Source organism: Diadema antillarum, unplaced genomic scaffold, assembly GCF_040938485.1.
Source record: "Diadema antillarum isolate AM-2024a unplaced genomic scaffold, OU_Dant_1.0 scf00000057, whole genome shotgun sequence".
Classification (NCBI taxonomy): Eukaryota; Metazoa; Echinodermata; class Echinoidea; order Diadematoida; family Diadematidae; genus Diadema; species Diadema antillarum.
In genome coordinates, this window is record NW_027270946.1 from 2,223,629 (window position 1) to 2,240,422 (window position 16,794).

The 16,794-nt window shown below is 39.9% G+C and overlaps 1 protein-coding gene across 1 annotated transcript in view; it reads right to left on the bottom strand.

Annotated features, from left to right (window-relative positions):
* Positions 1-9,777, bottom strand: part of LOC139715882 (uncharacterized) — a 55,110-nt gene extending 45,333 nt beyond the window's left edge. The window contains exons 1-3 of the mRNA XM_071627432.1: positions 9,351-9,777; positions 9,117-9,216; positions 5,298-5,395 (exon numbers count right to left, since the gene is read on the bottom strand). Coding sequence (XP_071483533.1) covers positions 5,298-5,395; positions 9,117-9,216; positions 9,351-9,442 — 290 coding nt within the window. The 5' untranslated portion in view covers positions 9,443-9,777. The remainder of the gene's footprint in view (positions 1-5,297; positions 5,396-9,116; positions 9,217-9,350) is intronic.
* Between the last annotated feature and the right edge of the window lie 7,017 nt (positions 9,778-16,794).

A 16,794-nucleotide genomic window follows, 5' to 3' on the forward strand; every position in this document is an offset into this window, starting at 1 on the left:
ATATCATCCTCCCATTTTCTGTGGGTATTTGTGTGTGTGTTTCCAGTGTTATTCGCTCCATGCTCTTTGCAAGAAGTTATAAAGGGACCTTTCGTGTGATAGCATTTGTGATTCTCTAATACATGAGACCTCAATCTCATACTCGTATACCTACTAGTACTATAAACATGCAGCACACCCTCGGCAGAAAGACAAGGTGTGAAGCAATGTTACCATGAAATCAAACTTGCACAGAGTGTCAACGAAAATTTTGAAGTTGGTGCATTTGACGCCACAATAAAGCATCCTTTCATCAGTGGCGAGGTGAAGCAGTTGAGGCAAGATTTGCGTGTTCTTTCAATCAACATGTTTATTTTTCAGGGCAGGGCAGATTGCAAATTGTGTTCATGTGTTGCAAGATAAGTTTCATGTGCAGGGAGGAATGGCTTTCACAGTCTTTTCTCAGGAGAACTCATGGATATGTTCTGTTCAACATGGCTCAAGGGTTTTAAACTCATGTACCAGTGAGTCTTGCAACTTATACGAGACTTTTCCTCACATTTTGGGTCTACATTGATTGTGCATGTGGTAATTACTGACTAAAGCTGTAACATAATTTTCAGAAGGGCTCAGAATTTTTACCTTCCACTGAACTTGCTTTAAAGGGATCATATAGTTTTGGTTGAGACCTAATTTCAGGTTTCTAACATTTTTTTGTGAGATAATGAGCAACCTCTTATGGCATATGAAAGAACATGTAATTATATGAGGAATTCAACGTTTATTTGATGAAAATTGGTTTTGCAGTGGCTGAGATATCCAAAAAAGAGCGATTCTAGTAAAGTGTGGGACCCACACTTTATTATGATCGCTTTGTTTTACTTTGTTTTTTGATGTTTCAGTCATTCCAAACCCGATTTTCACCAAATAAACTTTGAATTCCTCTGAAATTGGTATGCTCTGTACTATATCATAAGTGTTTTCTTGGTATCTCGCAAAAAGTTAAAAGCCCAATTCTCATCTCCACCAATACTGTACCATCGCTTTAATAAATCAAAAGAGTCTGTGTACCAAGAAACTTGTCTGGCTGATGCAATTTGCCAGGACATTGACTTGTTCTGGAGTAATTTGAGTTAAAAAGTGGAAAATGATTTCAATCACATTCATACAACTTTGATTTCTGAAGTGCCCTTCCCATTCAGTTAGTAGTGGGTAGGTAGAACATTATCATGTGATGACTAATCGTGCCCTAGCAATCATATTTTCCAACAAGCTCCATGTGATTCACTCTGCATGGAAGATTTGTGTGTTCTACCGAGGCCTGATTTGTCAATTATCGATAATCGATTATAAAACATTAGTAGCAACCATGATCTGGTATACTTTAAGACTGTAGTATATTGTACTTCTGCCATTTTTTTTTTTTAATATTTCACATATTGTGTTATTTCAGCACTCTTCACACATTTCTTTTGCATTATGTCAGGCCTGCACACTAACTCATTTTTTCTACTGGTCCGACCTGTCTGTCGGACCAGTTAGTTCCCAGTTTTTCCTTTTTTTTCCAATTTGTCCATTCATGAAAAAGTTACTTGACTGATAGTGACTTTTACTGGTCATGGACAATTGGACCAGTGCCAGTGTGCAGCATTGCACATGTGGATATTTTAGAGCAAAAATCGACAGTTCTGCAGGCATATGAGATCTACCTTTTTCCTTTAATGAGAAAGGGTGATTATATATAAAACAACAAATAATATTGTTGTACTTTTTTTGCTCCCTCAGCAGTTTGAAGATATCCCATGCCTTCATACATGTACCCCCCCCCCCCCACATCTATAAATCATACTGCATGTGTAGTCAATCTCCTTACAAGCTGTAAAATGCAGACAAAACAATGATGTCATGCACACAGGTTTTACTGATCTACGGTACTATGGTAACCAAACAAAATTCATTTAAACAATTCTATGGTTGCGATGTAGATTTCAACTCTGTCTAGCATTCATATCAGTGGTGTCGAAAGTCCTTTCCACTTGTGGAAGAGTAATTGGAATGTTAAAATTTACTGTCTAACAACAACAAAATATGCAGCCGACAAAACTTTTTTTAAACAATTTTTTTTTCCCCTTTTTAGAAACACTTTTGTCATTATGATGCTACTTGTTCAAACAAAAATTGAGCTGTAAATAAACTTGTACAGAATGGTTGGACTTCGCACAATTCAAAACTGTGTGCCGTTATACAAATGATGCACAGGATAGAGTGCGTTAGTGAAGATGTAGCACACTCGAGGGTATTTACAATTGTGAAACATGCACGAGGCGAGGCGGAGTGCATGTTGCACTACATTGTAAATATCCGAAATAATCCTGTGCATCATTTGTTTTATAAAATGGGTCGAAAACTAACAGCATTTTTCACGTACCTTTGTGGGTCAATACCAGTCAGCTACATGTAGCACTCGCTCAAGAGTCAAGATGTCCGAAGATGTTCGTCCCAAACATTTACGCACGTCGCACTCGTCGCACATATAAGTACTGTACGTATAAGAGTATACGTACGCCACACATGTTATGCACACAAGAAAGGCCGGCCGGCAGCCCGAACTAGAACTTGTTTACAGGATTGACAGCGCTTACAGTAGCGCGCGACGCACTTGTAACAACTGATTTAGTGCGCACTGCTAGTGCAAACATTGTGATGTCAGGCCGTGCATGTTAGTGAGAAATTAATGCACGCACACGTGACTCACTTCAGCGCTTCCAATTGGCTACATTCTTGAACCCATTTTATAATGCTCATTCAAGTCAAGGACAATACAGTAAATCTGGATCTCTACATGTACATTTCAATAACTTTGGGCTTCTACAACATGTAGGATCCTACAATGTACCAGGTAGTTTTTATATTTCCTTTCATACATCCCTGCTAATGATTCCTGCAGGGTCCTATTGAGACTGTATAAAAACTTTATGGCGCATAGTCCCCGTAGTGTACAGGGCACTGTTGATGATACTGCCAATCACCGCTAGCAATGATATGAAGATTGCCGAAGTTGAGCTGTCATCAAGAGTAAAGCGCGTAGGTGTTGCTAAGTAACATTGCCTTCGTTGTCTTCTTTGCGCATCACGCAGTCTGTAGTAATGCCAGGGTGCGTGCATGTATGTGCTTCTTATTATGACATCACGAAAGAAGTTTGCAAAAGCTGTCATCCCCCTCAGCCCAATCATGAGCCGAACTGTGATCGGACCACTGACTACAGTGGATCGGACTTCTTCGGACTCAGGGAAATGGGTCACAGCGTAAGTGCTAAAGAGGAGTCAATAGCGTACACCAGGTCTCTATAGGGAACTTGCGCCGTGCGCCTGCATACGCATTTGACTAAACCACCGCGACCATGTGCCTTTAAACAACATTCAGTATCTACCAACAATGCAGAGTTTCCATGGGGAAAAACACATGGGGGGGGGGGGGGGGGAGTCTCGAATATAAAAGGAAATAAACCCCCGAACAAGAACATTATGTTTAATGGCTTTTGTGAGACATACAAACACATGGATCCCTGATTTATCTGAGGAAATACTCCTGACACACATTATCTAAAAAGTGAAGTCCACTTGTATATTGTTTAGTGAGTAACAAACTCATCAAAATATTTCTCGATAGCTGCAGTCACACGATGCGAAACCATGTGTAGTTTCACTGCCCGGCATTTTGCTTCGCATAGTTTGGGCAGTCTGGATGAAAACTTCTTGAGGATTTACCGGCCAAACTTCCCACAAAAATTCATGCATGCACTTGGGAAGTTTCCTATTTCTTATAAATTGTATGCATACATACCAGTTTCATGTACATTGTAGCATGAACATGCACAGCTGAAACTTTGAGCACATTATTTTGCACGCTGTTGCATGTCTGTATGTTTGGTATTCAATTAATGTTCAACGATGGCACACAGTTTTTTTGGCTGTGAGGAGCAAAACTACGGGTTGTTACGCATCACTCAAATTTACGTGTCGTTTTGTCGGTAGTGTGGTCGCGTGCTCAAATTTCTGGAATTTATCAGGAATCAAACTGACTACAAGCCGTATATTTAGCGGGTCTAATTTTTCACAAATCAGGACTTCTCAACAATTTCACGGGTGGAAAAATTTGCAGTTGTGGAGTGCATTACTGAATGGAGAAATGTATTCACATTCATGCCGAGATCAGAGTAAATATTTTCATGTTTTTATATTCAGGAAAATAAAAACCTTGCGAAATATTCGGCGTATACAGTATGCATACTTCCTTGTAGTGTGACTATGACCATGGCATCATTTGAATATTCATATGTACCTTTTGTTACATCTAAGAAATGTTGGTGAAACTTCACTACATACAAGACAAAACTTACAAGGCAGTCTTGTAAGTCTTTGCTTAATACCCGTTCATTGAGATTCACTCATATCATGATTTCATCATTTATCCTACCAAAAAAAAAAAAAAAAAGAAAGATGTTGCTATTTACAAATCCTTCTGAATGATTCAAGAAAAATCCTCGTTTGGTCTTCATGTACATACATTGTACAGTACACACTTGCCAAAAAGATGAATTCTTACAGTACAAGTGTCACAGTTGTGTGACCAAGATTGCTGTTTCGATGTCTCTGTTTGGCAAATGAAGCCTTGGATGATTGCTTTCCAGTTTTTCATGATATTGATTCAATTTCTGTGATTTCATTCCATCAACTTACCCTTGCATGCCATACATGTGCAGATTGTACCTGTACATTGTATGTTCAGATTTGACATTTTCCTCTGTCTTTCTCAGTGAACAACAAAACCACATAACATACACACACACAAAAAAAAACAACCAGATATGTTGAGTGTTTCAAATGATATTGAAACATTGGCATTCTCTGAGCTCGAAAAGAAAAGGTATTGATCTCCGAAACAAGATGTTGGTACTACAGTACAATACTATTCACATTTACACGTATGATTCTTCACTTGTTTTGAACACAGATTTTCACACATTTATGTGTCTGCTTGTCTCTTCCTTTGATTTGTATGAAGGCCAAAACTGCCACTGCTTTGAAAGATAGAAAATAACATATCTTCTGCAGTGTCCTTGTTACACAGGGCAGACTAACAGAAAAATGTGTTGAGGACTATGAAATCAGCAATGCATTTGCACAAAATAAATAAATGAGACATTACAAAATTCTATAGAAACGTGATGAATATCATGTGTGTATGTGTGTGTGTGTGTGTGTGTGTGTGTACCTCGTCCTGTTATGGCAATATTCCAGTGAGAAGCATTCACTTACCGAACATACAGCTGTCGAATGACATACGCTATCTGACTGCAGGGAGAAGGGAATCCTAAGCTTTCGCACACAAGATCCCACTTGTATTCGTTGGTCACCTGCAAAAGCAACAATCAAAGTATATTTGTAACGATGCACCTATTTCGACATGATGCTACATGTGTTAACAAAATATGTATCTTTTTGATTAGTTAGTCCATGAATCATATGCTGTTATTATAAACAAAGTGAAAGAGGAAATGTCTTCAGCTTGCATGGGGTATAACACAATAACCTGCACAAAGTGAACGTTTTTGCCACAAAAGTTGAAATGCACCCACTGAAAATTGCTTACTTCAAACCTTGGAAGCAACTTATAATGCTTTCCCTTGAACTTAATGAATTTAGCTAGATGCAAAGAAAATAACATCTTAATCATCAAAATTACAAATGCAGAAAAAAATGGCATGCTTTCTTCAAAGTGACCCATTCTCAAAAAAAAAAAGGTCATCATGCACAGAACATGTTGATATACAGACACGGGCAAAAGGAGCAGCACAATGTTTCTAGATGTGTAGGTATGTTGGTGGGGGGTGTCAGGGGCAGTGCTCATGGTTGGGTCAAGGGTCAATGTCCAGAATTGCAGGGCTCTTACTACAAAAAGCTCCAGTCCCTACCAATCCCTTCTGTCCTCCACTGGCACAGAAGGGGGTGAGTAGGAAGGTCTTTGAGTTCTGCCATAAAGGAGCATTTACCAGACAAATTACTAGGCCCATTTACACTTGCTTGGAAAAATCGCGATTTTTCTAAAATCGCGACATTTGGGTGTAAGTTGCTAAGCAACTACACCCAAACGCCCTCGAAACATCGCCAGAAAAATCGCCAGCCGGAGTGCGATTTTTTGAAACATCGCGAAGTTTGAGGCGAAGTTAGCGAGTGTAAACCCAAGCTGCAGAAATATCGCGATTTTTCATCACGTGACTTTCGGTATCGGATTGCACCGGGAGTTTACGCGCGCTCCCGATCCCTCTTTGGAACGTGTAGAGAGTACGTCGGTCACTGGCCAGAGTACTGTCAGTACACACGGTTTCGACAGCTGTGTACAGGTGGTCTAAACGGCCGATCCTCGATCGGCTCGTGGTCTCTCACCTCCCTCTCCCTGATGAAACTAGTACGTGAAAACTACTACTAGTAGCAAACCTGAAGTTCTCCAACCACGTATCATCACCCCATGACAACTTAACAAAATAATGTTCTCCCAGAAAATGCGTTGATTCAGATTGCGGGAGTGCCCGTACTGCTCTCGATATACGTTGTTAGGAGAGTACGTAACAAGTGTGAGTTCTTGCTGTCGCCTGATAAAATACCAGTCCTAACTTCCAAGTCCTACTTCTCACTTTCGTCATATCGGCAAAATTTCATGATCCTCCTGAATGCTGCTGTAGATGAAATTTTACACACCTACTACGTATGTGATCTAATATAGCAAGCTCTATAGTTTTACCGTAAGTAAACAGTCTCGAGAAGCACAAATTTATGTGTGCATTGCACTGATAAAAAGCCCTGGCTCAACATTCCAACCAGCTAGCTGTGATCAAAATACGTGTATACTGCACTGCAGTGAAAACGAACAGAATAGCGCGCGCTTCCACTGTACTCAGCTACTGTGTTGAAAAAGAGGTGAATTACGCATGCGCACTACCAACCCAAAAATCGCGATGTTTCGTGAAGCTCAAACTTCGCATGCTTTTGCGCAAGTGTAAACGGTGGACCAAAATATCGCGATTTTAAAAATCGCGATGTTAGTAAGTGTAAATGCGGCTACTCTCAGCCTTTTCAAATACAGTAGAATCTAAAGGTCATCACCCTCATAATTCAGAGCACAATGTCTGTATGATCCACAATTAACAGAGATGTGAAGAAATCAGTGTGGAAAGACGATGGAGCTATTCCTCTTATCAAGATACAATTGTATACAATGCGCTGATGCATGATATCTGTACCATAATGATACAATCTTCTTTATCCAAGGTATTCATTAGACTGTTGTAATGTATTTTCATTATCTTTTCTCATTTTGTTCAGTCATATTCCAATTCATATTTCAGGTACTACTCTCCCATCAGATCTTAAATCATATAATGTATAAAAGGGTGTGTAAAGTTCTGGTTGAGGTGAGGATTTAGCTTTAAGCGTTTTGCGAGATATTCAGAAACCACTCTATGAGATGTCAAAGAGCATGCAATTCTGGAAGGGGTATCAAAAGTTTATTTGATGAAATGCGGTTTTGAAATGGCTAAGATATCCGAAAACAAGGTGAAACAAAGAGATCCTAATAAAAGGCGTGGCCTGTCGCCTTTTATTATCATCATCATCACTTTTTGGGGTATTTCAGCCATTTGAAAACCAATTTTCATCAAATAAACATTGAATCCTTCTTAAAATTACATGCTCTTTCATATTTCATGGGAGGTTTCTCATTATCTCACTTAGGAATGTTTAAAACATGAATCCCCACCTCAGCCAATACTGTACAGTCCCTTTAAATCAATTACTAAATAAGAACAAATGAAAATATACTAAATGCCATCTGCAACTGAATGAGTAAACTTACTATACACTGACACACACAAGCCACTAAGACATTCTCATTGTCATAATCCACTGACATGTGAATGGAAATATTTCTCCTTCTTACGAATTGGAACACTGATTCAAATTCCATGCAAGCACAGATCCCAGTATGACATACATCACCTTCACCTTCATATAAATTATGTTGCATCAACGTCACCTTCATATAAATTATGTTGCATATTTGCATTGGAGCTCAAAACATAGAACAGGAAAAAGTTCCGTCTGGAACCAAACGAGGAGGAAAACCTCTCTGAATATGGCTGGGTTTGGAGTGAGTACCACAGATCCTGGTAAATTATTCCATAGTGATTCTAGTGATTCCAGGTTCCAGTAGACCTACCAACTTTTAAAAAGGCTCAATAAATCAATAACCAAAAGAGACCCAGGCAGTATTCAAACAACAAAACATTTCCAGCATTTAAAATGATTCTATAATAATACTTTAACAGAGGCTATTTTAGTATAATTTGTATAAACTATAGCATGGCCCTTAAAAAAAGGAAAGACAAGAACAAAAACAAACGATGGACAAGCAGACATAGACCCTGGCTAAGCCAGATACTGTAAGTCTGGTTACTGTACTGAAAGCTTATTTATATAGGTCTAGTGGATATGTTTTTGTGACTAATTTTTTGCGCTTGGCCAGGTAAAAAGAGTTTCGCGAGTTTTTAATTCTGCGGAATCAAGACCTCAACTACTGGAACATACAACTTGTATGACAAGCAAAAATATTTGCGTGCTTTTATTCCACATTAGTTTCTAGTTGCGCGAAATGCACGAAAATTTCAACACCACGAAAATTTCCACCTCTTCGTAACGTTACAGTACTAGTGCTACGTTAATAACACAATTTTTCTGAACATTCATTTTCTGGATAAAGTCCTTTGCCTTGACACAACACTCAGAAGTGTACTCGGATACAACCTGAAAATAGTCTCCACTGCCATACTCTGTTGAAGTCTCTGTAACTAGATTCACTCAGTAAATTCAGCATTTCATCAATTTCAGGTCATCATAACAGTCAACGACACTTCGTGCCCAGTCGCAGTCCGTGCACAGTGGTTTACTCCAGCCTGGCCTGGTAGACATAGTGATGGTAAACTACTTCAATGCCGCATACGGTGCGGTTCACAGTCTCCATGCATTCAGAACACAAGGCAAAAAAGGCTGACATTGTTACAGTACCACGACTCGTGTACCTACCTTGACAATTCCCCCCAACGATGTCACCCTGGAATACAGCATGTACAAGTCAAGATCCCTGCCCGACACTTTAGGAGTACGAAACATAGCCGGCTGAACACTGCGAGACAAAAGAAACAAGAACACACACGTGAGAATTTCTCTGAAAAACAATAGTCAGCGAAGAGAATTTCAGCCAGAATGAATGAGGGATGTGTGAGCGAGAGAACGAGACACAAACCATACACAACTTACCCTTTCGTGGCATGATACTGTCGGAGACCGTGGAGAAATGTCTTTTTCTCCCGTTCATAAGTATACGGATCTTTGTCCAGAAACTTAGCCATATTATCCTCCAGCTCTTCCCGTGCACCTTTCGGGAGAATTTCTTGAGCTAGGTCATTTGTTAATGAATTTCCTGCTGCTTTAAGTGGCGCATCGGTTTAAATTTCGGAACAAGAGACCGCTGCGAAAACTACAAACTGAGCTGAAATTGTGGCACACTCGATTGTTCTCACACGATTTCAACGTAATGTGCACAGGTTGAATTCCATTCGATTAGACGACTTTCTTGGCGAAAAACGAGTGATTTCTGCTTCTAAAGCATAGACCGGTAAACGCGCTGATTATTGATACGCCGAGTTCCAATATCGAACGAAGGTTTTCGATGAAACGAATCTACTCAAAGTTCAACACCATCGGAAAAGCGGTCCATGAAATCTCGTACGCTAACAAAAAGCTTCGAGCCGAATGTGGGGAACTCATGCACAGTTCAATTCTCTCGATAGGGGATACGCGTAATGCCCAATTCCCCATAACCCTTTCCAAGATGGCGGCCTCCATGAGCTTAAGACTGGTAACCCTTTCTATGTAGTGATACTGGTACTAGGGCAAACAGGAAGTTTATCGATTGCGTTATTACAATCTATCACGAGGACTCCTCGGCATGCAAATTTTCCACGTAAGTCGAGATATATATTTGCATTTTCCATAAAGGGAACGTATCAAAACCTTGATCTGCTCAGCCATCGCGCTATATAAATCACTCGTTTTCAAGGTGAAATAGCTTTGCAAGTGAACTTATGACAAGCCTTGGACATTTCTCATATGAGATGACCAACATCCCATAAATCTTCCTGTTTTTAATAAGTTGAAGACTATTTCGTATTGAAAATATTTAGTTCCCCTCAAGGTTGAAAGGAAATCGAGATGTATACGAGTACTCTGTTGCGAATGTAATCAAGATTAGATCATCTGTTTCTAACACGATACAGAAAATTTGATGAAGCAAATGAACACAAGTTAACCGAAAATCTAACAACAAATTACAGTACACACATAGATGTTCTTGTCTAACCCCTAGTTTGCTCATGTTTTTGGTCAGATCATACGAGTTTATTATCACTGCCTATGTAAACAAAAATTATATGATCTACACCTCAGTGGCAGGCATAATTCTACATTATTTTCATCTTGATTGTTAACAGGAAACATTTAACATTTTTCCTGTTGATTACCGAATTCTGTCCCTTGGGATACCTCAAGAGCACTGTAAAGAAAGTAGTAGCATAAACGATGATGATGAGAAAGAGCTATTTTTTTCTTTTAAAATCATGCAAACTGAGACTAATGAAGAAAACAACAACACTGCGCGAACAAGCCTTGCACGTGTGCGGTAGAATTCATGAGTCGGGGCTTCCCCCCGAACCCTTCTTGTTACCCACAATGACATCATAACGGGGTTTGTAATCTTCACACACTGGACCGAGTTTCTAACTAAACGAGAGAGAGAGGGAGAGCAAAAAGAGCATACAGCCAACCTCACTGTACAGAATCTAGACGATGCGACAGCCCAATCCACCCCGATACCGTAGACGCACTAAGGGACGGTGTGCGCCGGTTCCTTCCTGCCAGCCAACTCTATTCATGAACACAACACGCACACCACCACTTCAACACAAATTCATTATTCATGAAAAGTCCGTAGAACATATACACTAAGGCCTATCCACACACCAGTGGATATTAGAAATGGTCGGGCACCCATGCTTACTGGAGATACCTTCTGGAGACATGGTCAGTGACTGGAGTAGTTTACCATGTTATGTCTTCATATTCATTATCGTGTCACATCACTTTGGTATATTCCGAGCTCTACATTACTGTTCCAAGGATGTGGTTAGTGTAAGGCGCCTGCAAGTTATAGGGACCTACATCATGTTTTGATCACACTGTCACATCGTAGCCGTCACATTTCCACTATACCTTCATGGCTCTACCCTCGCAGGCCTAAGTTTTTATACGACTCTTGGATGACATCCAATCTATACCACCAACATGGGAAAAATTATGGCGTACGATGTGGCATTATCCCAAGCAGCATGATGTACCTGTTGTGGATGCTGATGTCTGTTTTTCGCTCTATGCTGGAAATCCTGAGACAATCCTATTTGACTCAGTGAGTAACTTAGCTTGTCATTTACCGGACAGTTTTCACGGTGGAATAGCATCCATTGTATCTTATATGATTATAAGACAGTGATTTCCCTATTAGCTGATGGTTTACATTTTAGATATAGGTCTTATGTACCAAGACACATTGACAACGAAGCACTGTGGCTACAAAGCGGGACATAATTAAGGTTAGCCGAAATATGCCTGATATAAAAAAAACATCCGACTGTATCATCAACACTCAGTCTTGCATGTTTGTCTTCCGCACTGATGATTTAGGCGAGATGATGATGGTGATGATGATAATAATTACTGTTCTGTAATATACGAACAGAGTATTGGTGAGGAGAATGAGAAGAACAAGCAGAAGCAGACAAAGAAAAAGAATATGGAAATAAAAAGAACAAGAAGGAGAGGAATCAGCAGAGGAATATTTATCTTTAACGATGACTGTAATAATGATCATGATGATGAGGATGATGACAGCGATGAATGCATCAGGCTTACGATGAATTGAGAGTATTGATGAGAAGAAGCAGCAGCAGCAAAAGAACAAGGAAATAAAAGATCAAGAAGGGAAGGAGAAAATGGCAGAGGAAGATAACTTAATGATGACTGTGATGATGATCATCATGACGGTGATGATGAGGTGAGAAGAAGAACAAACGAGAAAAATAAGAAGAACAAGAAGGCAGGAAAAAGTACGCACAGAAAGATGACTTCAATGATGGTTGTGATAATGATAGTGATGATGAAGATAACGACGATTAAGTAGCGCCGATGCTGTTTAGAAACAGGGAAGACAAGATGATGAACATCCCATCGAACGAGAATTCAGAAGACAACAACGTGACGAATATGATAAATATTATTAATACTCGTAGTTTCAATTTAATTCAGTTAAGTCATTTTCATATTTCTCAGTAAAGTAAACAATACTTCAATTTGCGGTGACGCAAAATACATAACATTCACACTGATACATGACATTGTCTTTATGCGTTATTTCTACGTGTAGCATTAGTTTACATTTATTTCAAAAGTATATAATGAACAGTGAGTTATAGCGGAAGGTAAGGTATGCATGGCAGTGTGTGTATAGCTTCATGACGAACCTGAAACATGATTGTGAAAGGGCATGTGTTAACATATACAGTAAACCTCGCATGAGTCGAAGCTCTCGGGACTGACAAAAATGCGTCGACTTAAGTGAAATTCGACTCTCGCGAGAGTCGATTTTTTTTTTTCGACTCACAGTTATGTACATGTATTATAGTACATTTGCATGCATGTGTGCATGTGTGTGTGTGTGCGTGCGTGTGTGTGTTTGCATTCAAATTTGTCTGTTCTTGAAGATAATGTTCTTATTTTGTTCTGAATTGAACATGAAATTTGTATCAATACTAGTAGTTAAACGTAGTTCTGAGAATGTCTGCGCTAATTTATCAATGTGGCAATGTGCATGTGCTATGTCTATGGTGCAACATAAGTAGCCATCTCTGTCAACCTACCCTGAGACAAACACTCTCCCAGGTCCATCCCACCTCCATTGAACAAAACTATACAGCCAGCCGGGCACGCACAAACAAGCTCCGCCCACTTGGCCTGTCACTAAAATATTAAAGCAGTGATTGGTTGACCAAGGAGTTCTGGCTTGACATGGATAAAGTATGGATGTGCTGTGTGTATGGATAAAGTATGTGGATCGATGTGCTGCGTGTATACATGTATACATGTGTATGTATTCGACATGCGTGCAGAGCGGTACGGTGAGTGTGCATGCTGCGCTTACCTGCAGCAGGCCAGGGACGGGGTTCTGCGACATGCCGATTTTTTTTTGTTCTCCTCTAAATGTAATGAAAATGCCAGACAAATCTTCTTCGGCTCAAGTGATGTAAACTACGTGTATTTTGTACAAAAGGCACTGAATGTTTTACTTCGACACAGCCGAAATTCGACTCTCGTGCTTCGGCTTATCCAAATATTTCTTAGAGAAAATACATAGGGAAAAATCGGGACTTTTTATTTTGCTTCGAGTTAAGTGATTTTCGACTCACTCGACGTCGACTTATCCGAGGTTTACTGTAGATGCAAAATCAGTTTACTCTCATTGTTTCGATTTATCACGCATTATTTACAAGTCGTTCATCTCTAGGACTGAAATATAATAATTGAAAATGAGAAATAACACAAAAGACAATGACTGTTTCTACATCAAACAAACAGAACAGTCTAGTAGACTAAAGGAAGGGTCCTAAAGGCGATTCTGAAATTCTGAATATAGGGCATCTGGAGACAAAATCAATGACAACTACGCTAAAGTATGTGACTGTAAACGATAAAAAAAAAGAAATGTACAGAGCGTGTATGACATAATAATATTTATGAGTTGATAAAATAATGAATCCCACTTTTTTTTTCCCAGATGCTCATCATTTTTTTGGCAGTGTATCCACGGGGCTAATTATTATCATGGATTGTATTGAGTACATCAGAAATAGAAATACCAGTATGCATGTGTGCATGTGTGATTGTGTGTATGGGTATGTTTATATCGGCGCGATGTGTGAATAGAGCGCGATGGCATCCTGTTGTAATTCGAGACTCGTTTCCTCTATACACTCGGCTATCTAAAACAACGAGCGCTATATCAGAGTCGCAAAGCAGATGTTATGTTGCTGCCGCTCCACACATTGTACGTGAGATAATCACGTCACAGCCTCATAAGTGGTTGAATGACAGGAAAGTTTTTTTTTTTTTTTAAATCATGCCAAAAAGTAGTAATGAAAAGAAAAGAACGAAAAGACACAAGACGCATGCGGGAAATTTATGGCTCGAAACAGGACTATCATTATAAGTCGTTTTGGGGTGCTTTTGTTTTGTTCGGTTGATCAAAATATAGAGAACGTCACTAACGCTCGAAGAAAGTCATCTCATTGCTATGAAATACACTGTACATGAACACACACATCAGCATTGGGCGCTAGTATTGGTTCCATTCATTAATAGGAATGTAATTTCTAACGCAGCACAATGTAGTGATACAATAAAGTTTTGAAGGTCGATAGTTTTTCGTTATCTCTTTTCTTTTTGAAATTGGTTTTTGTTATTTATTTTTCACGTTAAGTGTCACGGTCAAACTGATGAATAAAGCAATCAGTTTCTGCTAAGATAGAAGGAGGAGTGAAGATGCCTTTATTTTGGTTTGACGTGAGCTAGTCAGTTTTTGCTGCGCCAGGTGCAAAATGCATATCGAAAGTTTAGGGAATATGTCTCGATGGAAGAGCCTTTTGGATTAAACACAACTCTACAAGTACGTCCCCATGCTGAGAAACCGTACAATCCATGGTGCGTGTTATTATGCAAATCACATACTGCCGTAAAATGTGTGAGCAGTGAGAATGAGGGTGGAGACTTTGTGTACTCGGTGAGCAAGGATCGGAGTGCTCTGATTGGTCAAAGCGCGCCTCAAGAATTTCTCCCACACACGATGCGGTCATTCAGGGGGTTCCCCTACACGGGCTCTCTTTGGCGTATCATTTTTGTTTGGGCCCAAGTTCATCGAACTTTGATTTGGAGGCAACATCTTCATTGACGGCAAGAGACCGAGATAGAGCAGATAATAACGCATGCGCGCACAGCGGTAGACACAATCTTGATTGTACAATGTACAGTACTCTGCTCAAGCTCAGAGTCAGTCATCTCCTTTCCAAACAGGGTGACTATACTAGTAGTCGTGAACTCTATGTAGTCATGGCACTGACGTAGACTCGCTACGTTTCGGGGATAACCACTCGCTGACAGAGCGAGTCTTACCAGCTCAAGCGCACAAAATGGAGTGACAAAATTTCGCTATCACGAAGAGGATGAATTGGAAGAAAACGATATTGACTTTAACTGGTAACAACTCCGCATTGAACGTTTTACGTGTTGTGATGTTTTGCAACGACATCACGAAATCTCAATGACCACAGCAGAGTGAGGGATCAGACTTTGACTGAGGCACGGATAGGAGGGAAATTCACCCGAAAGCAGTATACTTGTAATATGTGTTTATATTCACGTACATTTATGCACATACATGCATGTATATCTACATAATTATGCATATCTCTCCCCCTTTGGTTTTTGTGTCCCCCCCCCCCTTTTTCATAAGTTTTATTATCATTATCTTTACCGTTACTATTATCAACATCATCTTTATTGTTATTATCATTATTATATCATATACACTTTAATATGTTTGACAACCTGCATTTGTGGTTAACTCTTACTTTCATTTTGTTGCCTCTTCTTGGTACACCAGGTTAGGGCTCGCTGCTTGCTCAGCCCCCCCCCCCCCCCCACTCTTGCCTGTTGCTATTTTACTCTTTTCCTTTCTTTATCCCTCAGTTGTTCCTCATCTTGTTTGATGTTGCCTCCTTGTTCATCCTTATCCTTCAAAGGTTCCTCCCCCCCCCCCCTCCAAGGTCCTCGGGATCATCACTGACCCTCCTCTGCCTTTTGTCTGTCCACCCTCCTGCTTTAATCCCCCTCCCTTTACCTGTTGGGCTCCTTGCCCTAGACCTTCAACCCTCCTCTTTTGTTTTCTTTGTTCTGTCTCCCTAGCCCTACCCAGACTGTTCTTGTTATGCGTAGCCCTTATAAGGTGATTGCTGTCCCTGCCTGTTTGTCATTAATATTTTTGCCTCTGATGAAGATCCTGCTAGGATCGAAAGCTCAGGCCCCTTTTGACTCCATTGTAATAATATAGCGTAGACGAGCGCCAAACACAGTAATTAGTCATTAGTCGGTCATCACAATAGTCAGGGGCGGATCCAGGAATTCCGGAAAGGGAGGCTCCTTTACAAAAGGCGGGCAAACGCGTCCCCCTTTTTTCTTTCTGTTTCTTTTGTTAAAAATGAAAAATAAGTAAGAGGGGGCGCACACCCGGTGCGCCCCCCCCCCCCCCCTGGATCCGCCACTGATGATTTAGCAACTCTTTAACAACGCTGTGAGATCCTAGGCCTATATTCTTCAATACATTTTCTTATTGTTGTTGTTGTTTTTGTTTTTTTACATGATTGCATACATAGAACTCCGGTATTAGTTATTGTCTATTATTGCTATCATACTAACTAACAGAATTTTATTGATGTTACAAGACAATGGGCGCTGAAAACAAAGGCAAGGTACTTGGGGACGGTTCTGAAACATTTATCAGAAAGTTTATTATCTGAATCCGACATGAAGGCAGTTTAATTTT